This window comes from Erythranthe guttata, chromosome 12, assembly GCF_056151865.1.
Source record: "Erythranthe guttata isolate IM_541 chromosome 12, IM_541, whole genome shotgun sequence".
NCBI classification, from domain to species: Eukaryota; Viridiplantae; Streptophyta; class Magnoliopsida; order Lamiales; family Phrymaceae; genus Erythranthe; species Erythranthe guttata.
The window spans coordinates 20,170,265-20,193,454 of NC_142544.1; the positions used below are offsets into that span (position 1 = coordinate 20,170,265).

Sequence of the window (23,190 nt, forward strand, 5' to 3'; positions counted from 1 at the left end):
CTATCCATCCGCATCGGCATGGCACTCGTTTCAAAGTTATGTAATAGTAATTTATTTAAAGATGTTCGTTCATCTTTTCCAACAATAAAAATAGCATCTCTTCTTCATTCGTCCCATATCTCTCTGCTTTATTAAGCCAATGCCCAACAAATTATTCATGTGTCTTCACTCTTTAATTAATTAATTCATTAATAATAGAGTGTCTAAAAAAATAACTGAAGTCGTAGACTATTATTACAACACACGTACCCAGGAAAAGTAAACCCCAAACCTAACTCGCACGTACGAAGAAATTGACCTAAAATTCGATCATCTTGCCAATAATTTCTAGGTCAAACTCGTCACACATACTTGTTTTGTTCAGTACAATTTACGTTTCTCATGTAATTTACATGCTATTGCACGAAAGTGTAGTTTACTCAACTCACAACTGCAAGTTCCTGTAAAAACTTTTGGTAAACAATTGACTAGTGAGGAACAAACTCGCAAAGAGTAAACCAACAAGGCTTTAGCCTGGTGGTATCAAGAGCCTCTCTCATTGTGGTGTTTGGTGAGATATCGGGGGATCGAATCCCTTTGGGTGCATGTGTACTGTTCGTTTAAAATTATGGGAAGGGAAAAAGACGTTTCTAAGGAAAGTTTTCGTTACAAATAACCATCATTTTTTGTTAACGAAGTAAGTACCTGTCGAACGGTGAGCATCATCAATCTATGATAGGAACCTGCCAAATATATAAAGTTGCATAAAAATATGGACTAGTTGAAATAAAAATCTATGAAGAAATAACGAAGGTTGCAATCCGATCTATTTGATTAATGACATCTAAAGCTAGGCCAGCCAAGCACATCAACAATTAAGTTATCTTTAATCTTGGTGCTGTCATATTCCCTTTATCTCCCTTCCCAATCACCACCACAATTTTTCCAGGACCAAATGATTGCCATATGAATAATTTTGGTTCAGAAAAAGAAAAATAAGTGACAAGATGAGTATTTGAATAAAAATCTATCCCTAAAAAATAATGCATTAAAAAAAACGACCCAACACGATTATATTTATAATTACATCTTAAAGAACACACAATTAGATCTCTCTTCAGTGCATATACATAATACATACAGTTTTGTTTTCATGCTTTCAAGACCTTGTTGAGGTAAACTCCAAGTGCCCAAATCGGGAAAATGTTCCTGTAAGCCGAGTAGCTTATCATACAGTTTTTGTTGAAGACGCCCACAATTTCCTGTGAAATCATAAAGAACGGACAAATGTATAACTTTCTTGAACTCGGATTACGTGTGAGAAAAAAGAAAACGGTATACCTGTTGTGGGAAATCTCCATTCGCCATTTGGGAATTAATCAGTACTTTAGCAGCACGGTGCAGTGGATTGGGATCCCGTTTTGCCTATTCCCCCATTGCAATGTTAACAAGGATATATTAGAAAACTATATGTTCTCATTACATTATTACCTTTAAATTTTCTTGCAGAACTATTCGCGTAAAGATCGATCACTTACTTGTCCTGCTTCGATAAGTGCCAGCATAGCCCATCCAGTGTTTACAGTATGTGATACGTCTTTCCCAATGTTTGTGTATACCTTGGCTTGGCTTGAAAGATAGCTTTCTCCCCATCCACCCGAGGGAAGCTGCTTCGATAACAAAAATTCACAACCTTTTCTTACAGCTAAGCTGTTTTCGTATGTCTTACCACCAGTTATTAGTCCTGTTATCCCAAACCATGTCCCGTAAGTGTAGCATACAGCCCAAGATCCATACCTATTATGAATCACCAATTATTTATACTTTACATACAAATTAATCAGTATTATTAGATACAGTAAAACAAAGGGACTTGCCATGAGCCATCGGATAACTGCATGCTTTCAATGAAGTGAAGTGCCTTCTTGATGCACACCTCTATGTTTTTCCTTCGATAGCCTGGGTACAATTTGCTGAACTGTTTCAGACCTTGAATTGCTGCAGACGTGCATTCTACATACCTATGTTGACAGTTTTATCGTTAAAAGGTGGACAACCACAACAATATACTACATATTTGGTTGTTAAGTAACTCTAAAATTAGTGAAGTAAATAGTTGGACTCACTGGTAGTCGATAATGATATCCCCGAAAATTTCTGATGGATTAATCATCTGTTAATTGATATAAGTGACATTAATCTCAAAACATGTTTCTGTAAACACACCTACTGTGTTTAGAATTTAGATCCATTCATTAATTACCTCCAACCAAGCATAGGATCGTGTGAGCTCGTATGATGCAAAACCTCCACTACTATTCTGCACCATTAGATGGAGACAAGGAAAAATGGATTTATTTCCCGTGAATCCAAATTCTTATAAGAAATTCTCTCTTTCATAGTTAAAATTTGTAAAAAAAGAAAAGAAAATTAGTCTCATTTTGTGTGCAGTGGTTTTGAGATAACACCTGAAGGGATAAAATCAAATCGACTGCATCGTATAGCTTAGTTTGTTCTAATGCTTGTCCAGCAATCTCGTATGGCAACTGCGATAGTATAAGAGCGGCCTGCATTAAAGGAAGGAACAGCTGTCATCATTGAAATAGGAAACCATATGGTAAAATGTTAAAACATTATGTACACCCTGTTTCGGAATTTTCCCTTCATTTTCATTCTAATCGAAAATTTGCATAATAAGCAAAGCAATTTCACATAAATTCCGAAACAAGGTGCTACGAGTAAAAAGAATTGAATTGTTATTCATGCGATATTAGGAAGATTAAACCTTAAGGCCTTCTGCCGTACAATCTCCTGCTGCCCAGCCATTGTCTGCAGTAGAAAAGGGCCACCCTCCTTTAGAGCTGTGGCGATACCAACAACTTAAATCTCCTGAACTATCTTTACTCATCTTCAAAATACCAAAATAATATGATTAAAAAATATACGAAAGCGAAAAAATATAACATGTTTTTGCACCCTCTTACTTGTGACATTTTGATGAACTGGTGTGCCCTTTTAAGCATTAAATCGTATTCTTGAGGAAGGTTGGTTCCAACAATTGCTTGGACAGCCAAAACTACATCCCACAACTGACTCCCATTATATCCCTGCCATAAAGTACCCACATCAAATTCAAGAACTATGTTCTGCCATAGGATAGTATAAAAGAACTGAGATTAGCTGTTCTGTATAAATTTTTATTACATTCATCTTCATGCCATCTTCAGCTACCCACAGATAATCCTTTATTCTTGAAAGGTGTTGTTTGACAGCTGTCGAATTTGGATCGTCTATCCAGCAGCAGAGCATGTTCATTACCTGTTTTTACCATGTTATACATAGCTATGAAATCATTCATGCAGCTCGTAATGAAAACAAGGATTTAATACCTTATTTACTGGTCCGATACAGAGATAATTAGTGTTTACATCTTCATATTGGATATGTTTCATCACAGTGCTTAATGCTCTACTCCTTAGCTTAGAGAAAGGCCATTGCATAAGAAGAGGTTCTGCAAATTTGTTCAGACACTTCCACAAAACATCTTGTAATAATGAGTGTGGGAAGTACAAATCCTCCTGCAAGAAAATGGATTACAATCAATACTACTGAAAAAATTTATCTGGTTATTCTTACATGACTTCAATAAAAAAAATAAACAACAACTCATTTTCAAAGATTAAACCGAATAAACAGATATGAAAGCAAGGACAAGTCTCTATACCTTGGAACACTGGTTCCTGGCCAAATTCCAGTCAATCTGGTGATAAGCTTGATTATAGAGCTCTTTCCTAATAGATAGAACAACTCCACTAATTGGCCCAGTGAATCTCTTCCCATATAAATATGACATGGGTAGGTACACCATCCTACAGTGACACCACATACGCCCTACAAAAATTGCATTCACATATAAATACCCTTTTCTATTACCAAACCCATATAAATCAAAATTATACTACAACGCTAGAAAGATCCATCAGCTGCAATAGTTCAAAGCTTGTGAAATGGTAACTGCAAACTCCCAAATCAAGCAAATATGCACTAATCTTCTCAAGCACTTTCATGACTATGTACAACAGAAGTAAATAGGAACCAAATTAAAACAGAAGTGAACACCTGGATGACTTGGAAGGAAGTAAGGAAGAAGCCATAGCTCAGGGGGTAGAGGATTGTTTCCATCCCAGTCGTACACGCCAAGAACCTATATACATGTTACGAAAAATACTTTCAAAAATGGGAAATCCAGTGCGTGTTGTATATGAGTGTGAGTGTGTGTGTGTGTGTTAAGGCTATATTTACCGAGAGCCAACACTTTCCCCATGAAGGAATGTAGGTAGCACCACCGTGATCAAGAATCCATGCTCTGGCTTTGTGCATTGCTCCATCTCCACCGTCCATTTCTTGACCTAGAAGCCTTAAGCTTACATAATTTAGGACTGTGCAAAACATGCTGCTGCGCCCTTCTATATGCAATCCCCACCCTCCATCGAGATTCTACACCTTGGTTAACTAACCTCATCAATATCAAACAGCCCGGACTTCTCACCTTGGCAAATGTAAATAAACGAGAAAAAACTACCTGATGGTTATAGAGATATCGACACATCTCTTTCTTATGCTCCTTCGTGATGATGGTTTTAACAGCATCCATTACAGACAAAGCTATCACCTGCAACGTTGAGATTCTTGCTTTTTTAAATTCAAACACAATTTTCAGTTTAAATACCTTCAAATCTCAATCAACTATACCTATCTATAACTGCACTATCAACTATATATCTATCTAATATTATTACTATTTCAAAACCACATCATTTTAGTGAGACTTGCCGAATACAAATCATCACCTTCAAATTAATTAGGGTTAAATTTAATTTAAACCTCTGTAGTACAGTCACTGTTGCATTCTCCTCTGTTGTACTTGTATCCCCTGTTCTTCGAAATTGGAATGTTTTGTACACTTTTACACCTTCAAACATCCATCTAATGTTGCAGACTCACCTTTCAATTCCTTCCGTTCATCCTCCTAATTTTCCGCTTCAACGTCCAAAATCGCCGATCGTTATCTCTCTTCTCCCATCGACGCCTCCAACCTCCACCGCCGCCGCCGCCGCAGCGTCTCTCTCCACCATTTCACTCCTACTCCGGAAAAGCCTTCCCCAACACCACTCTCGTTGTTCCCTCAGACATGAAACTGGATTACGGGCAGGCTCCATCGTTAAACCCCGAGTTGCAAATATCAAGCCGAATTTTAAAAACGAACGTCGCACTTTTGGAAGAAGAGGAAATCGAATTTGTGGAAACCAGTTCAGATTATGGTAACGGAATTAGGGATTCAGATTATAGTATTACTATAATGAAGAGTAGTTAAATCGCAATTAGTAAAATATATATTGCTAAAACATGTTAACTCTAGTAATTAGTGAAAACATTAACTTGTCGGCAGAATTAATTAAAAAAAAAAAATAGTAATAATATAATATATTCTGACCAATCCTGGAAGAAGAAACAACGGACCACCATAATCACCGGGCCAATGTCCATCTTCAGCCTGAAGAGTTGAGTAAAACCTAAGTGCCTTTCTTAATGTGTTCACCACTTTTTCCTCTCTACTTATTTCTTCTTCTTCACTAATATGTTCATCATCACTACTCTTCTTCCCCAACTACATATTAATTAATAATCAATCATTAAAATCGTAAACCGGAAAATTCACCGAAAAAACAAAACACATTTACAACTGACACCACCTGAATTCGCATTAGGAGATCAGAACTCTGTTTGATTTCGTAACGGCTATTACGAAAATCTGCACGAGCCTTTTCGACGAGAGCATGTTGTTCGGGTGCACCGACTAATAACGGATCAAATTCCCAAAACTGTCGACCGACGTGATTATTGAAGCTTGTAAGGCATTCGTTATCGTCGTCATCTCCTTGAGAAAGTTTAAGTCTCCACATTTTGATTTTCGTCCACTTGCTTTTCTTTCTTAGCTTTTACCACCTCACCTTTAAGGCTTTAACTAAACTACTGTTCTAGATATAATAATAATAATAATGATATTCTTGTCTTGACCATATATTTAATTATTGCACATGCTTCAAATACTAAAATATGTGAGATATATATAAGTCAGTGCATCTTCATTCATATATATACACACCAAAAATATCCTTGAGCCAACCTAGGCTAAATAAGGTTCACTCTTTGGTTGCACAGAAATTCAGACAGCTACTGATTCTTCACCAGTTCAGAAAACTAATCGCACTGAAATTTACACATCAATTATTACGACGTGGCGATAACACCACCTCGATTTTTTTTTATTACAATATAGTATAGGGTTTTTAGTTCTTAGTATTGTATTGGAGACTAAATTAAATCTATATAAAACTATAAAGAAAATAAAGATTTACGAGCTATAATATAAATTATGTGTACTGTACTGTTTTAATCACAATCTATCAATACTTAATTATATTTATCAAAAAATAACGGTACTACCCCCGAACTCCAAATTTATTTAAATCGAAGAAGGGTGGGTGATATTAATATTATTGATCCAATCATTGATCTTGAAAGTCGGTATGTATTTTTATAATGATTGTTATTTTGGCCGTCTGTGGATCTCAATGTTGATCGATCTTACCTAACTGATTAAACAAATAATTCATAACTAATTATTTATTCTAATAGATCAATTTGGATGACGTCATAAATTGTTTTCTGCACTTTTAGTAGTCTATTTTTATATATTTATCTCAATAAAAATAAATAATGCTACAGATTGATTCTGCATGTATATATAAAAGGGTACTTCTCAAATCTCAGTCAAGTAGGAAAAAATAAGTTCCTTTTATTAAAAAAAAAAAGAAAAAGAAAAGGTAGAGAACCAAAATGCAATAGTTTCAGAATAAATAATTAATAATAATAAAAAATTCAACATCCATTAGAGGATGATCTCTCAACCATCAAAGCATCTGGAGAAGGAGGTTCATAAAGATCACACTCCTTAGGAGGCTCACTTTTACTCCTTCCGTTATTCTTCGGTATCTCGCCTTCTCTTCCGCTCTCGTTTTTCACCGACGGGTCACTTTCCTTCTTACTCTCCTCGGGGGGGCATTTTCGTAATTCGTAGAGCGTCACGCTGCCACCTCCGTTCTGCAGAAGGACCGCCTCTTCTTCATTGGTTTCTTGATTCACGAGGGGTTCGAGTATCTCGATCACCTGACTCATCACGGGCCTCCCTTTAGGGTTTTGGCTGAGGCACTGGTACGCCAGGCTGGCGACCTTTATAAGAATCTTGGTGGAGTACTGACCCTCGATTCTTGGATCGAGTATTCTCAGAAGCTTCTTGTTGTGGTTGAGGAGCGGGCGGGCCCACTCCACCAGATTGTGCTCTCGGCTCGGCCTGCTCTTATCCATTGCCCGCCGCCCGATCAGCATTTCGAGCAGAACAACTCCGAACCCGTAAACGTCACTTCTTGCTGTCAAATGTCCTGCACATTTTTTGTACATGGAAGAGGAAGCTACAATTTAATTTAACTGCTATTTCGAAGATTGGACATGATTAATTAAAGAGATGTGACAAGTGTCATTCGTTTCGATTTCAAACGTGATTTTGGCCGTTTTCGAGTCGGAATTTGGTCAAACTCAAAAACCACGGAAGTTGTAGTTCTTTCAGTTAGATTTCTAATCCAAATTGAATCACCAAGATTGGATGTCGTGTGAGAAAGATATGCACAAATCAATGAACGCTGGCCACAACTTTGATGTTTCGAGTTATGTCAAAATTCAACATGTAACTGATCCGTGCATAACTTTGTCACTCGACATTTCAGTTAATTAAACAACTCTTTTAATTTTATTCGATGTTTGGTTAGTCCAATAACTTTTCGGGCCGGCCCGCAATTATGGAAAAATAGATCTACACTAATCTTGATTGATTGGAAGATTATTTATTGGACCTCCTATCTTAGGAACCAAACGAGGCCTAACTAAATGTAATTGCAATAAGACTCACCGGTCATGACATATTCAGGGGCAGCATAACCGTAAGTACCCATAACCCTGGTTGACACGTGGGTTTGATCTCCGGTGGGGCCCACCCTTGCTAGTCCGAAATCGGAAAGCTTCGCGTTGAAGTCCTGTTTAATTTCTATTCACTTTTAGCATTTTTTTTAATTATTTAAAAAGACTTTCATCATATTCGATGGATTCTATAACTAACCGCGTCCAGCAAGATGTTCGAAGTCTTGAAATCTCGGTATATAATCGGTTTCTCCACACCATGAAGAAAAGCAAGCCCTTTTGCAGCATCTAAAGCAATCTTCAATCTTTTATGCCATGTTAAAGTGGCGCGTACTCCTACAATTATAACATGTAAGAAAACATAATATTTAAAAGACATTATTTATTGTCGATCATTTGCATAGATAAATATCAGTTTTTAAGCTACTTACTCAAGAACAGGTGTTTCTCTAGACTACCGGATGCCATATATTCATAGACCAAAAGCCTGTGGTCGCCCTCGCAGCAATAACCGATCAGTTTCACCAAGTTAGAGTGTCGAAGTTGACCTAAATAGTTGACTTCTGCCTGCAAATGAAGACCTCAATCGGTGAGCCATTTGATTATCTTTTCTGCATTAAAATATTAATTTCTCCAGATGGTAAACAAATATATTTGCTTAAATGAAGGCAAGTCGTAATCATCCAACCATACTTAACAATATCATACCAGCCTTCGGATGTTTGAGAGCCTTTTTTTCCAAGAAAATATGCAATTTAATATAAAACTTAACAAAACACAGACAAATTTTCAGACACAAGGAGAATCTCAAAACATCGACATCCATAATGCCACTCGAGTACATTCCTCAGTCAAGAAAGGCTTTGGTGTAAGCTTACTAGGAATACAAACAAGCTATTCAGCTTATAACCACTTTGTTCCTAGGATGATAACAGAATCGCACAACACGTAGAAAAACAACAAGGGAAAAAAAATACCAAAGAAAGGAAGAAAAGATTAGTCAACGTATGATTATGTTTGGTCATTTAGGCCTCGTTTGGTTCGCAAGAAAATATTAGTCAACATAAGATTATGCAATCTTATGAGAACCCAATTGTATAATTGGACTTGGGGAGGTCCAATTCACAATCCCTCACCAATAAGCAAAGATAAAAAGCTCATCTTTTCACAATCGTGGGTAGGGCCCGGCCCGAGACGTTACTATACTTATCAAACATCAAATAGTACTTAACTATTTAATTGATCATGGTTTATCTTACCAACCAAACAAGGCCTTAGAGTGCTAATTGGATGCAAATTTATCTATCCTTTCAGAGAGAGCGATAGAGTATAAATGCCACTTGTAAAGAAAAACAAATCCCAGTTATACGAAATTACCAGCCATTCTCGATCCCCTTGTAAACCTTCAGGATCGAGCTCTTTAATTGCAACTTGTGTTGGCTTATACCCCATCCTCACATTTTCATCTATAAACCCTTTATAGACGATGCCAAATCCACCCTCACCAAGAACCTGATCCGGTCGAAAGTGCTTCGTTGCCAACTTCATCTCTTCGTACGTGAAAATATCAAGATCGCCATTCCCAGAACTTTGACGTAGATCCTTCACGTTTTTCGGAATTATCACAAATGCGTTCGAACCAGCACTGCCCCCTTTCACGTGAGACGCAGAATCTCCATGCACGCCTGATAAATAAACGTTATAAAAAGAAACGGGTAATGTAACATGTCAACAAAAGGAGAATGCAATAAACTGGTTATGTACGTGTAAGAAGTTTCAGAGCACTCGATAGAAACGCAATTGTTTCGACGAAATCGTGTCTACTTTTACAAGTGAATAAGATACCATTACAAAATAACTGTTGTCTGCCTTACACTAAATCTAAACAAATTTCTCCACACGACATTAACAATCAATATTCCATTATTGATGGTAAATAAATATCTGAATGACGTCATATATTTCATCACTCTACTTAGATTATCAAATCATACACAAATCATGACTTAGTATTCTCAATTCCCACTAAAAATCACAAAATTGAAACCAAATCGAAACAATTAAAGATGATTAAAACAATGTGAGGAGTAAAAATCAACGAACCGGGTTTATAATTTGAATATTTTTTCTGCGATGGCAGTTGCCCATCTTCCTCGATACTCAAACAAGACCCCATTTCTTCACCAAACTTCAACAGATTCACATTTCAATCAAAAAACGATTGGATTTAATTTCGGCACTGATTTAATCAATAGAAAACAAAACAACGAAAACCCAAATGGGTCGGCGCAAAATGGAAAGGTTTGCACCGGAATCTGATCAGGGTCGTCGGAATATTACTCAAATAATGGAAATGCAGTTGCATAAAAATTATCTACAAAAGAAGTGAGTTGTGGGGAACACTGACTCGGTTTGATTGATTGTAACGTTGGGTTTTTTGGAATTTGTAGAGTGACTCAGGCCAGTCAAGTATGATTGGCTTTCAAGAAATAAAATTCCGAATCCAAACAAGACGATTTGTCCTCTGGTCTCTACAAGAACTCTTGTTAATTACCATAATACCCCTCCTAAACATCTACCAAGTAATAAAATAATAAACATTTAATATAATAGTGTTTTAATTTTTGCAATAAAATAATAAACATTTATAGAGTTTAGCATCAAATTCAGTTCTAATTATGTAGATTTGGATTTCCGAAATAGTTCAAATAGGAGGGGGCAATTTCGGAAAATATTTTCAGAAATTGGAATCTAATTATCTTTTCTTATTATTTGTCTGCATTTGGCAATCAATGAGTTGACCAGACTCGTCACGCGCTTTTGCACCAGTACCACACGCTTTTAACCCTTCTTCTAAGTTGAAGTTGCTACATTAGATTTTTGTACATTCATTGGTGGTAATATATATTTTATATATTATATACAGTTACACCTTTTTAAATTAATAGAGTCTCTAGAATCACCTAATTGCTTACTCCAATTATAGTAATTCAATTAAGCCTTGTTTGTTTATCTATATTGGATTAGATCGAAGTAGATTAGATTGGATTAATTTCCCTATTGGTTAACTAATTAATTAGTTAATAATATGTTTGGTTCTTTGGATTATATATTGTATTAAATTTTTTAAATTCTGTTATTATACGTAAATTGACTATAAAGTCATTTATTTAACAAAATTAAATTATTATTTTAAGGATAAATTTGTAATTTTCCATTTTAGTCACTCCCTACAAAATTAATCCCAGGGGAGGGGTGTAACTAATTTCATGGCATAATAATACTTAATTACAACAAAAAAAAAATACTTAATTGCGGGCTTCAACTTTAGTAGCGGGCTTGACTAATGTTGAATACTATTAACCAAACATCTTACTAACTCCTACTATTTATTTAATCTAACCTAATAGTAGCAAGCAAACGAGGAGGCGTTATTAGACACTAAAAGTTTCACAACCATATAATATTATTAGACATTTTATTTTATAAGTCATATAAATTAGACATTGTAGTCAAAGTTTTGTAGATATATATATATATATATATATATATATATATTATTAATTAATATATATATAATATAGTACGTCTACGTTCATGACAGCGAGTACAAAGAAAAAATAATTGCATGTCGTTGTATTACTTTATTGCATTGGCCAAGTATTGATTGACTAGACTAGGTTTGTGAGTCAAAAAAGTACATAAATTTTATCATTCATCCTCTGCATGAACATTTAGGATTGTTAGCTCATGCAAATATTTATATAATTTTTAAAAATCTACACAAATTATAAAGTTTCTATATAACAAATTCATGAAATTATCTCTGGCTGAAAAAAGCCCATTCTACCAATGAATTTAGGCCCAATTATTTTTACTCCAATTGTAGACTCAATTCAAAAAAGAAATTAAGCCCATGTATCCCCGAGCCCAAGATCTAATAGAAATTCCAAAATTAAAAATCCAATCTTTTTTTCTCATTTGATTTGGGGGTTTATACTCAGTGACGATTTTGAAGCTTTGAGCGAATCAAACAATGGCGGACGAAGCAAACAGAACTGTAAGCAGTAGCAAACCCTTGTAAATCCACCCCCAAATTATACAATCTTTGACCCTCAATTTTTTAAATTTTTTTTTAAAATTAATTTTCAGGCATTTTTTGAAATCCAAGGTCGTATGATCGAGACCACCGCAAAACTGAAGCAGGTCAGTCACTGATTATACGATGAATTCAAAATCTTGTAACTATGAAGAAGAAGAAGAGGCAATAAAATGAATTAAAAATCATTTTTTTACAGGTTCAAACTCAGCTGCGGAACAAAGAAGGGGAAAAGAAGCGGGCTTACTTGACATTGGAGGAGCTCAAGCCATTAGCTGAAGATACAAATACTTACAAATCTATTGGCAGAACGTTAGTTTTTCAAATTGCCCAATTTTGCATTTTGGGTATTTAATTGTGTGTGCAAATCAGTAAGATATAGTTAATTAGGGTTTCTATATGTGAATTGATTTTGGGGGCAGGTTTCTTTTGGAACCAAAGTCAGTGTTGATGGAAGAACAAGAGCAAAAGCTCAAGGATAGTGAAGCTGCTATTTCGTCTTTGCAGGTATGTTGGTTGAACTCTTAATTGTTTTCGACTTGCAAAATGTAATTTCATGAGCCAATCGTAATTCGCAGTAGTTGTATGTGATGGGAATAGGGTACCCCTTCAGCTCCAAACCCTAAGAAGTCTCACATTAATCGTGTAATTTCGATGTGATATATCGCATATGGGATTGTGAGATTTATGAACACACGATACTTTTTTTGTCTCCCTAATCTAACGAGTGACTGCAAAACAGTGAACTTCGATGTGATATATCGCATATGGGATCGTGTGATTTCGCCTTTTACGACAAGAATTTAATCCGAGCTGAGGTGAGCTTAGGTGTCAATTAAACACCTAATATAATAGCATTTGGAAATTAGATATACAATAGCATTTGGTTGTGGTGTGTGAATGCCTGTCAAATACTACCTTGCTCCAAGTCATTTTCATGTCGATTTTCTAATTTAAGCTTCTAGCACAAGACTGGGACACACCACACATACTATTTATAAGATGTTTTGGTTTAATTTAGCATCGTTGTCATCGAGATTCTACATAGCCAAGAAAGAATAAAATATGCTAGAGCCTAGAAGGTAATAATCTAGTTGCTTTGTTAATGAAGTTGTTCTGAACTTGGAAGATCGTTCTCCGTATATTAAAGGAGTTCAAATACGTGCTTTCAGACACTGTGTGGGTGGTGGTTTGTTGTAAACATCGTAACTTATGTTTACTGATAATCGAATCCCAATTATAAAACACGCAGATCGAAACCTCTCTTTATCAGCTCTCTTCTCACCTGTCCTAATTACAAAGACATTCTCTCTAAGTTCAACACGATAAACAACTCCCCTTGCCATTAGGAATCTGGACGGAAAATGATGATGTCAACAAAAATAATTAGTGAATTTCCTTTTTTGTCCTTTATATTTGTTAACCAAAAGACCCTTCACATTTATTCGATAGAATCTATAACTCGAAAATTTGTTTTTCGTTCGACAGACATCGAAGGAGTACTTGGAAAAGCACATGGCCGAGGTTGAGAACAACCTGAGAGAGCTTTTGCAACAAGATCCTGGTCTTGCTCGTCAGATCATGGCCTTGTCTGTTTAACTATGGTTAAGCCCTTTCTCGTTTTTTGTTGCTGATTTTCCGGCATTCTTAACCACAGTGGCGATCGTTTGTTTTTCTTGGCTTTATTTTCATGTTCTACGTACGCAGTTGTTAAGGTATCAGTTAGTGTGCATGTTTTCTGGGCATGCCTGTTTGTTTCCGGGCTCGACGGCTTTGCAATCTTCTTGATTATGGCTCACAACTCACATACATTGTTGGATTTGATACCATGCTTTAGTGTGTTTGTTTTAAGAAAACAGATTAAGAAGTTTATTTAGTAGTTTTTATTTTTGACAATAAAATTATTTTATATATATATATGAATATTATTTTTATTCAAATCATTTGTTATTGAATTACTGTTTGAACGAGTCCCTCAAAAAATAAAATTATGAGTAATAAATAAGGGCAAATACGAAAAATAAAAATTTAATATTGATATTTTAAAGCGACTTCTTTAAGCAACGATTACGACGGATGGAGTAATAATTAGTTAATCACGCAATCGATTATTCTTAAAACAACAAATAAGTTGAGAATTCATTTTTTTTTTGTTATACCAAATTCGTAATAAATATTGGTGTAACATCCCTCTCAAAAGGGCAACAATCAAACATAAAAATTGGACCCTAACTAGCATTAGTAGGTATGTCTTATTCTTGTGAAAATTTGCATAATTAGATGACAATGGGAAATTTGGTAGTTATGCTCATATGTTGAAACATTATCTTTTTGTTTGCAATAATTGTTTTTTTTTATAAATTTAATAATGACTAAATTTGCTTTTAAGCGACACGTTAATAATTATTTACACATGTTTATTTGGATCATATAGTTTGAGGTGGTGATATAAGAAACAAAAAAATGCAGGAGTATTTGATGTTTCTTTTGCGGTCGGTTTTGTTATTAAAAAAAAAATATGAGTTGAATATTCGAGTTATGTGTGGTTGAATTGAAATTGAGAGAGTTTTCGAATTTTTTTTATATAATATAGTAAAAAAAATGTCTGCAAGTTATAAAATGCGTCTGGCTATATAACTACCGTAAGTCGTAACCAATATAAATGAGGTTCACCTACAAAGGTTACTTACCAGAAATACTTAAATGAGATAATTAAATTGGATATGACACAAATAAACAAATTAAATATCATCAAATTAATTTGTTGCCCCCACATATAGCATTTCCCTTTCGGCGTGGCTCTGATTTTACATGCCCCATCAATTAATTATTTTCCATGCCAAAATAAAAATAATAATTGTAAAATTTGAACTTTTCTTTTCTTTAATTTGTAAGGTACTATTGAAAAAAATTATACTCAAAAGTCTTTACGCTAAAGGGTATTTATTGAAAAATTACATATAGTACTAGATATTCTGGCAAATTTAATACCAAACCCTAGCAAATTTAATATGGGGAATTGAATTTTAGTCGAAAGAAAATAATCAAGTGCCACGTGGCACCATAAAGAAAAAATTGTTGTCAACTTGTCATGCAATACACGTACCAATTTCAAACACATATTAGTTGTCTTTGATTTTATTTTTTTTGTTTTTGTTTTTTTTATATATAATTAATAACAGCAACTGCTAACTAAAATTGCAGCTCATAATTAATATATCCATTCATTAATTTATACACCGCCGAAGTTGACTCATTATCAAATCTGCATTTATAATATTGCATAAATATTATATTGTATATATATACCACCTTATGCGTAAACTATATACCAAATTGATGGTTCCTTCGATGCTACACCCGGTGAAAAACACCGGGTGGGTCTTCTGCTGCCACGTGTTCTTTTTTTATTTTTCTAAAACCCCTAAAGGTAAACCCTAGCGGGGAATCTATTATAAAATACAAAAAAAGAGACACGTGGCAGCAGAAGACCCACCCGGTGTTTTTCACCGGGTGTAGCATCGAACAAATCCCAAATTGATTAATGAATATATATAGTATTAATATCATAGTTTACTAAATTAAACAGTTCATATTGTTACTCATATTATTATATTAATTCTTACGGTTGAAAAAGAAATTATGAAGAATGCAATCGTCAATGTAGTCTATCTACTATCTAGTATCTAAAACCATGCACAACAGAAAATATATTTAATTTATAACTTTTCATTTTATTCACAAAATAATATAAGCTCAAATTAAATGCCCATTGAAATTTTCAACTATTTTACAAAACAAATATAAGTTCAATGAAAAAAAAAAAATTGAAACTAAAAGTTAAAACAACTTATTTTAAAAGAAGCAAAAGACAAAAACTATATCAAAAAAGCCTACGTGCAATGAAAGAAGAACCGATCCAACTCGACGAAAATTAAAACCGACTCGATTATATATCCTTACATATGTTTGGTAAAATTAAGTTATGTGACAAGTAGTTGACAAAGTCAACTCAGATATATATCAGGCTATTTAGCAGACCTACTATATATTGGCCTAACAAGTACGTCCAACATTCGGCTTATGTAATTCAGTTGTAATTCCATTTAAATCACAGAATCTTTACCAAACTCAGCATTAACCAATTTCAAAATTTTATCTATCTATGCTTGCAAATTTAATTATATTTTATAAATAAATATACCACCTAGTAATAATATAATACTTTTCATGAAATTATTTTACAAATTCAATTCATACTTACCAAAACGACGTCTAACGTATCGCTATCCTATTATCTGCGTCACTACATCTGTAGAACATTCATGTGACGATATATATTTATATGTAAGGATTTTATAGAGTATTTATAATTATAAAATAATTATGTAACACTACTAATATTGAAAAAAAAAAAAAAATCATCAACCAATTATTATTATTATTATTATTATTATTATTATTATTATTATGGACAAATTAAAGTGTGGAATCTTTTGGTATTTGAAACTTTTGAGCCACCAAGTTAGAAACAAATGAACGTATTTGAGAATGACCTACCTCAATGATTGACCTTGTAAAGTTAAGTCAACTGCATTTTTTTTCCTTAGTTTCATAATTTATCTTTTAGTTTCATAATTCTTTATCGTCCAACTTTGTTCATACTTAGACAGCGAAATCAAATGGAAAAACGAACATATAAGTTCTTGTATCTGATAAGTTGTTAATTCTTATTTTTTAATTTAATTTTTAGAGTGTTTGAATAACGAGCTTATGAGTTAATGTTACTCATAATAAATAAATAAATGAGGCAGAGATAATTTTTTTTTAAAATATATCATTTGCTCTTTAATAACTTATTTTTTTAATTTTTAAAATTGATTATAAATTTGATATAGTTCTGACTTCTGATTAAGTTATTAATCATTTGGCAAAAAGAGAAAAAAAAAAAAGTGAAAAATAATTAAATAATAGGATAAGTTACCCTATTATTTTAATTATATAAAATCCAAAAAAAAAAAACCGGACCCGGTCCACAGAATGCTGTAGTTTGCAAAATCCATATGCAAAATTCCAAGTTGGAATGATTCATAAATGTGTTTCACACAAAGAAGATAGCCAAAAGCAGGTAAAGAAAAAGGCAAAAACAAGCACACAAATATATATATACCTACTTTGATTTCTTCACAGTTGAAAATAAGCTACCATATCTTGACTTTTTACTTCATTTATTCCCACTTCTAATCTCTTCACTCTCTCTCTCTCTCTCTCTCTCTCTCTCTCTCTCTCTCTCTCTCTCTCTCTCTCTCTCTCTCTCTCTCTCTCTCTCTCTCTCTCTCTCTCTAATTCTATATATACCTATCAAAGTTTCAAATACTATCACACACACACACACCAATTAACAACAATGGAGGTCTTCTACGCCTCTCTCCTCTGCCTCTTTGTCTCCTTCGTGTTCCTCTCCCTCCACCTCCTCTTCTACAAGACCAAACCCGCCGGAACCCTACCCCCTGGCCGGACTGGATGGCCGGTGATCGGAGAGAGCCTCGAGTTCCTCTCCACCGGCTGGAAGGGCCACCCGGAAAAGTTCATATTCGACCGCATGGCCAAATACTCCATCCATATTTTCCGAACCCACCTCCTCGGCGAGCAAGCCGCCGTCCTCTGCGGCGCCGCCGGCAACAAATTCCTTTTCTCCAATGAGAACAAGCTCGTACAAGCATGGTGGCCGAGCTCCGTCGACAAAATATTCCCATCCTCCGCCCAATCTTCCTCCAAGGAAGAAGCCATTAAAATGCGAAAAATGCTCCCAAATTTCTTCAAACCGGAAGCCCTGCATAGGTACGTCGGAGTAATGGACCACATCGCGCGGCGGCACTTCTCCGACGGGTGGGAAAACCGAGACGAGGTTGTCGTGTTCCCACTTGCCAAGAACTACACTTTCTGGCTCGCATGTCGGCTTTTCGTCAGCATCGAGGATCCCTCGCACGTGGAGAAGTTCGCCGAGCCGTTCAACCTATTGGCCGCCGGTTTGATCTCGATCCCGGTGGATTTGCCCGGGACGCCGTTCAGTAAGGGGATAAAGGCGTCGAATTACGTGAGGAAGGAGCTCGTCAAGATCATCAAGCAGCGGAAAGTTGACTTGGCGGAGGGGAAAGCTTCCCCCACGCAGGATATACTATCACATATGCTTTTGGCTAGCGACGAAAACGGCAAGTTCATGCAAGAGTTGGATATCGCCGACAAGATCCTAGGTTTACTTATCGGTGGTCACGATACTGCTAGCTCTGCTTGTACTTTTATCGTCAAGTACCTCGCTGAGCTGCCTGAAATCTACGACGGTGTCTACAAAGGTATATACATATATCAAATGATATATATATATATATATCTTAAGATAAAAACCCTTTTTTGTTTTACATATGTTTTGTCTGATATGTGTACGTGTGTGTATATATATAGAACAAATGGAGATAGCAAAAACGAAAGGTCCCGGTGAATTGCTGAATTGGGAGGATTTGCAGAAGATGAAATACTCGTGGAACGTGGCTTGCGAAGTACTTAGACTTGCACCGCCTCTACAAGGAGCTTTTAGAGAAGCCATTGCTGATTTTGCATACAACGGTTTCTCCATTCCCAAGGGCTGGAAGGTACGTACTCTCTCCGTTTCATATTAACTGTTATCCTCGAATATTGCAATATTGATATTTTGAGCAATATTGCATTAAAAAAAATATTTCACTAGAAAGATTTCCTTCTTATTTGGCCTTGTTGATTTTTGTTTAGAAATAGGGAGTAATTAATAAACTAAAAAAACAATAGTTAAAAATTAAAGGGTAATTTAGTAATTAATTTTCTTGCTTTTGAAAGTTGATAACTAATCCGAATCTAATTTCTATACTGGATCAGCTATACTGGAGTGCGAATTCGACGCACAAGAACCCGGAATTCTTTCCGGAGCCACAAAAATTCGATCCGTCTAGGTTCGAAGGATCGGGACCCGCTCCGTACACGTTCGTACCGTTCGGCGGAGGGCCGAGAATGTGTCCGGGAAAGGAGTACGCACGTTTGGAAATACTGGTGTTCATGCACCACCTAGTGAAAAGGTTCAAGTGGGAGAAAGTTATTCCCGATGAGAAAATTGTGGTTGATCCGATGCCTATTCCTGCCAAGGGTCTTCCCGTTCGACTCTACCCTCACACTACTACAATTACAGCTTAATTAATTATTCTTATATGTGTTAATTAAAAATTAAAGTACTGCATATTATATTCCCTCCTTAATTGTGGCCCAGCAAGTAAAGAAATTGTAAGCCCATTGGATTGGCCCAATTAGACATATCAATATATTTCATATATTAATAAGGTAAAAATCGAAAACAATTCTGGCTACCACATTTGTAAATTATAGCTATGCTTTGAGTTCTGAATCATGGGACAGTGTGTGTCTGTATAATATCGCTCTCTATATATATACTTTTTTCGCGTTTTTTTTATTTATTTAAATATGTGTAACGTCGAGATGTTGTTGTTTATTAATATTACTCTTTCAGCGAAATGAATATATTTGAATGAAGGAAAAGTATTTGTATTTAGACGTAATCGTGATTAATTGGGTAATTGGCACTTCGCACCCTCAAATTACATCTCATTGGCACTTTGCACCCTTAAATTAGAAAAATGGCAGAATGCACCTCCAATTAGAATTTCTTTGGCACTTTGCACCCTCATTCATATTTTGCCTAAAAAATGACCGGTTATCTGTTTGTGGGTTTTGAAGAATGGTAGATTTTTATTTCTTTTATTTTGTCATAAATTTAAAAACCTTTCATCATGTAACAATCATATTCATCATTTTACCCATGTTCTCAATTCGACCCCATTTTCTTCATGCTGAAAACAATAAAACAATCGAAAGCAAAATATTTTTAATAAGCAAAGAAGCAAGTGTGGAGCTTTTTTATTCATTTTATAGTCTAGTCCTCAACACAAGGCAGACAACAACACGGCTGAACCAGACAATCGAAAAAATCCAAATCACCGGAAGGAGCGCCGACGACCACGAAATCAACCCAAAACGTATACCATCATAACTTGGCGATTCCATTCCCACGGAGGCGATGCGTAGCCTTCTCATTCTCAAACCTCACGTTATCAAACACTCCCCATTCCGTATTGTAAATTTCAGACAGGTTTTTTCTAACTTTACCGACAAGTTAACTATATAGTTGAAGTCGTCTGGATTTTTTCTTCGATTCAGAATATAATTTTTGGAAAAATGTAAACAGAGCCCGATAAAAGAGGGAGGATCGGAGAATCAAAGAGAAAGGAAATTGCCGGGAGAAAATGGAAGGGTTAATTGAAGAAAATAGAGAACATGGGTTAAATAATGAATCAAATTATTAGACGATAAACGATTTTTTAATTTTTGAAGAAAATAAAAGAAAGATAAATCTACATCTCTTCAAATTCCACATAACAGGTTACCGGTCATTTTTTAGGCAAAATATGAACTAGGGTGCAAAGTGCCAAAGAAATTCTAATTAGAGGATGCATTCTGCCATTTTTCCAATTTAAGGATGCAAAGTGCCAATGACATGTAATTTAAGAGTGCAAAGTGCCAATTACCCTGATTAATTAGTCAATTTTAGTGAGCTGTGTTTTGGTATATTGCATGATTACGTTTCACACTTGAAGTGATAGACAAGATAATTCTCATAGTTTGGACGACTAAGTAAAATACACCGAATATATTATTATTATTTATTCACATACTGACATATACCTTTTAGGTTGAGTTCGTCGCACAGGACTTGGTGAGTGAAATTTACATTTTTTTGTGTAGTGGCGGGCTATTGCACAAGACCGAGTTTACTTAATGCATACGGCTCCATCCCGTGTAAGTATTCAAATAAAATAGAAGGTGAAACAAAAGAATATTGTACCCTAGGATCTTGACATGAATGAATAATATAATATATATATCACACACCACCTCTTTCACATCTTTTACGTGTGCTTATCTTACCATACGCCAACCTCAATACCAGATTTTATTAATGTTCCACTCCTCACACAAAGACTATTTTTCTTCATACAAACTCTGCAGCTATGCTCAATATCCCAATTTACACCTAACTAAACATGGACTTAATCTCTGCAACTTTTTTCACCCTCACCGCCCTCTTGGTTTCCTTCTGCCTCCACTTCCTTCTCCACATAATCAAATACACTGTCGGTAGCGGCAGTGGTGGCGGCGTGGCCTCACTTCCGCCGGGGAAAACAGGTTGGCCGGTGATCGGAGAGAGCCTCGAATTCCTTTCCACAGGGTGGAAAGGCCACCCGGAAAAATTCGTATTCGACCGCATGGCTAAATACTCCTCACAGGTATTCCGAACCCATCTTCTGGGTGAGAAGGCCGCAGTTTTTTGCGGCGCGAACGGCAACAAATTCTTATTTTCGAACGAGAACAAGCTCGTCCAATCATGGTGGCCCGTTTCGGTCAACAAAGTCTTCCCTTCTTCAACCCAAACTTCCTCCAAAGAAGAAGCCATCAGAATGAGGAAAATGCTCCCCAATTTCCTCAAACCAGAGGCCCTTCGAAGGTACATAGGCACAATGGATTGTATAGCACAACGCCACTTCACCGACCAATGGGAAAACAAGAAAGAAATAATAGTTTTCGACCTAGCAAAGAGCTACACGTTCTGGCTTGCCTGTAGGGTTTTTTTAAGTGTTGAAGATCCAAAACACGTGGCTAGATTTGCAGACCCTTTCAATGCATTGGCATCTGGTTTGATCGGGATTCCAGTGGACTTGCCGTGGACCCCGTTCAATAGAGCCATAAAGGCGTCCAAGTATATAAGGAAGGAGCTTGTTTTGATTATCAGGCGAAGGAAAATAGAGCTGGCGGAGGGGGAGGCTTTGCCTAGCCAAGATATACTATCGCACATGCTCGTGACAGGAGATGAAGATGGCAAGTTTATGGATGAGATGGAAATTGCCGACAAGATTTTGGGTTTGCTTGTCGGAGGCCATGACACAGCTAGCTCTACGTGTACTTTGATCGTCAAGTATCTGGCGGAGCTGCCTGAGATTTACGTTGGAGTCTACAACGGTAACTTATATATATATATATATATATATATATATATATATATATAGACCTCCATGATGTGCAATGTTTATGAAACATTAGAGTTAATCAGGATGTTATTTTTATTTTATTTTTAATAAAATAGAGCAAATGGAAATTGCGAACGGGAAAACTCCAGGCGAGCTCCTCAATTGGGATGACATTCAGAAGATGAAATATTCATGGAATGTGGCCTGTGAAGTATTGAGGCTCTCACCACCTCTCCAGGGAGCTTTCAGAGAAGCTCTAGCAGATTTCGTGTACAATGGCTTCTCGATCCCAAAGGGATGGAAGGTAATTAAGTAATTATTAATTACCTCCGGTATATTAATTAGATGTCCATCTTGTTGATGTTTTTGCGACATATACGTATGTATATATTATACTGATGGTGCAGATATATTGGAGCGCAAGTTCAACTCACAGAAATCCAGAAATTTTCCCCGAACCTGAGAAATTGGATCCATCAAGATTCGAGGGAACAGGGCCAGCTCCATATACATTTGTTCCGTTTGGAGGGGGCCCGAGAATGTGCCCCGGAAAAGAATATGCTAGACTTGAAATACTAGTGTTTATGCATCATCTTGTCAAGAGATTTAGGTGCGAGAAAATTATACCCGACGAGAAAATCGTGGTCAATCCTATGCCCATTCCAGCTAAGGGGCTGCCTGTTCGTCTTTATCCCCACAAAGCTTGACAAAACTGCTTTCTCCTGTAACCTTCCCTTGCTCTAAATATTAATTTAGAAAATTGTACAAGAAAAAGAAAAAGGTTGAGATCACACATCTGATGCCGATGTGTGTATTTATCAGCTCTAGTAATTTCCCCGAACCTTAAGGAATTCTTCATAATTTCTAATGTTCTTTATATCTGTAAGTGACTAACCAAAAAGAAAACGAACAGCAAATGGTAATAGTGCTGAAGGGTTTCTATATTCTACGTAC

At 35.8% G+C, this 23,190-nt stretch overlaps 5 protein-coding genes across 12 annotated transcripts; 3 read left to right on the forward strand and 2 right to left on the reverse strand.

Annotated features, from left to right (window-relative positions):
- Nucleotides 1-164: 164 nt before the first annotated feature.
- Nucleotides 165-6,490, reverse strand: LOC105969969 (cycloartenol synthase). 8 transcript variants are annotated; one of them, XM_088827097.1, is made up of 19 exons: nt 5,733-6,107; nt 5,474-5,647; nt 4,562-4,651; nt 4,282-4,476; nt 4,099-4,183; nt 3,704-3,870; nt 3,369-3,557; nt 3,184-3,297; nt 2,964-3,086; nt 2,765-2,887; nt 2,448-2,546; nt 2,243-2,299; nt 2,106-2,152; nt 1,857-2,000; nt 1,518-1,776; nt 1,321-1,404; nt 1,121-1,241; nt 685-722; nt 165-591 (listed from the first exon to the last, which is right to left on the reverse strand). In XM_088827097.1, the coding sequence occupies exons 1-17, from the start codon at nt 5,940-5,942 to the stop codon at nt 1,131-1,133; spliced, it is 2,271 nt and encodes a 756-aa protein (XP_088683223.1). In that variant the 5' UTR covers nt 5,943-6,107; the 3' UTR covers nt 165-591; nt 685-722; nt 1,121-1,130. The 8 variants fall into 8 exon arrangements, with proteins under 8 accessions (XP_088683223.1, XP_012850193.2, XP_088683226.1 ...); XM_012994739.2 differs by having other exon boundaries at nt 165-722; nt 5,733-6,146; XM_088827100.1 differs by lacking the exons at nt 5,474-5,647; nt 5,733-6,107 and adding an exon at nt 4,984-5,448 and having other exon boundaries at nt 165-722.
- A 328-nt stretch (nt 6,491-6,818) lies between these two features.
- On the reverse strand, nt 6,819-10,662 carry LOC105970136 (Protein kinase superfamily protein). Its single transcript, XM_012994935.2, has 6 exons — nt 10,117-10,662; nt 9,391-9,698; nt 8,445-8,580; nt 8,213-8,349; nt 8,006-8,129; nt 6,819-7,481 (listed from the first exon to the last, which is right to left on the reverse strand). The coding sequence occupies exons 1-6, from the start codon at nt 10,187-10,189 to the stop codon at nt 6,922-6,924; spliced, it is 1,338 nt and encodes a 445-aa protein (XP_012850389.2). The 5' UTR covers nt 10,190-10,662; the 3' UTR covers nt 6,819-6,921.
- Nucleotides 10,663-11,923: 1,261 nt separating this feature from the next.
- On the forward strand, nt 11,924-14,052 carry PFD1 (PREFOLDIN 1). Its single transcript, XM_012994724.2, has 5 exons — nt 11,924-12,073; nt 12,166-12,219; nt 12,312-12,424; nt 12,535-12,619; nt 13,601-14,052. Exons 1-5 carry the CDS (start codon nt 12,050-12,052, stop codon nt 13,709-13,711), a joined length of 387 nt encoding a protein of 128 aa, XP_012850178.1. The 5' UTR covers nt 11,924-12,049; the 3' UTR covers nt 13,712-14,052.
- A 3,413-nt stretch (nt 14,053-17,465) lies between these two features.
- On the forward strand, nt 17,466-19,669 carry LOC105970135 (beta-amyrin 28-monooxygenase-like). The gene is made up of 3 exons (XM_012994934.2): nt 17,466-18,465; nt 18,575-18,762; nt 19,022-19,669. The coding sequence occupies exons 1-3, from the start codon at nt 17,520-17,522 to the stop codon at nt 19,331-19,333; spliced, it is 1,446 nt and encodes a 481-aa protein (XP_012850388.2). The 5' UTR covers nt 17,466-17,519; the 3' UTR covers nt 19,334-19,669.
- Nucleotides 19,670-21,154: 1,485 nt separating this feature from the next.
- On the forward strand, nt 21,155-23,097 carry LOC105970015 (beta-amyrin 28-monooxygenase). Its single transcript, XM_012994795.2, has 3 exons — nt 21,155-22,228; nt 22,353-22,540; nt 22,644-23,097. Exons 1-3 carry the CDS (start codon nt 21,256-21,258, stop codon nt 22,941-22,943), a joined length of 1,461 nt encoding a protein of 486 aa, XP_012850249.2. The 5' UTR covers nt 21,155-21,255; the 3' UTR covers nt 22,944-23,097.
- The last annotated feature ends 93 nt before the right edge of the window (nt 23,098-23,190 follow it).

Excerpts from the sequence above, each read along its gene's own strand:
- LOC105969969 (XM_012994739.2), bottom strand. The coding sequence starts at position 5,942 with ATGTGGAGACTTAAACTTTCTCAAGGAGATGACGACGATAACGAATGC. Across the intron at positions 1,777-1,856 it reads CAGTTATCCGATGGCTCATG|GTATGGATCTTGGGCTGTAT; the intron begins GCAAGTCCCTTT and ends GATTCATAATAG. Across the intron at positions 1,405-1,517 it reads CACTTATCGAAGCAGGACAA|GCAAAACGGGATCCCAATCC; the intron begins GTAAGTGATCGA and ends ATGGGGGAATAG.
- LOC105970015 (XM_012994795.2), top strand. The coding sequence starts at position 21,256 with ATGGACTTAATCTCTGCAACTTTTTTCACCCTCACCGCCCTCTTGGTT. Across the intron at positions 22,229-22,352 it reads TTACGTTGGAGTCTACAACG|AGCAAATGGAAATTGCGAAC; the intron begins GTAACTTATATA and ends TTAATAAAATAG. Across the intron at positions 22,541-22,643 it reads CGATCCCAAAGGGATGGAAG|ATATATTGGAGCGCAAGTTC; the intron begins GTAATTAAGTAA and ends CTGATGGTGCAG.
- LOC105970136 (XM_012994935.2), bottom strand. The coding sequence starts at position 10,189 with ATGGGGTCTTGTTTGAGTATCGAGGAAGATGGGCAACTGCCATCGCAG. Across the intron at positions 8,581-9,390 it reads AAGGGGATCGAGAATGGCTG|GCAGAAGTCAACTATTTAGG; the intron begins GTAATTTCGTAT and ends CTTCATTTGCAG. Across the intron at positions 8,350-8,444 it reads AGAGAAACACCTGTTCTTGA|GAGTACGCGCCACTTTAACA; the intron begins GTAAGTAGCTTA and ends TTATAATTGTAG.
- PFD1 (XM_012994724.2), top strand. The coding sequence starts at position 12,050 with ATGGCGGACGAAGCAAACAGAACT. Across the intron at positions 12,074-12,165 it reads CGGACGAAGCAAACAGAACT|GCATTTTTTGAAATCCAAGG; the intron begins GTAAGCAGTAGC and ends ATTAATTTTCAG. Across the intron at positions 12,620-13,600 it reads CTGCTATTTCGTCTTTGCAG|ACATCGAAGGAGTACTTGGA; the intron begins GTATGTTGGTTG and ends TTCGTTCGACAG.
- LOC105970135 (XM_012994934.2), top strand. The coding sequence starts at position 17,520 with ATGGAGGTCTTCTACGCCTCTCTCCTCTGCCTCTTTGTCTCCTTCGTG. Across the intron at positions 18,466-18,574 it reads CTACGACGGTGTCTACAAAG|AACAAATGGAGATAGCAAAA; the intron begins GTATATACATAT and ends GTATATATATAG. Across the intron at positions 18,763-19,021 it reads CCATTCCCAAGGGCTGGAAG|CTATACTGGAGTGCGAATTC; the intron begins GTACGTACTCTC and ends ATACTGGATCAG.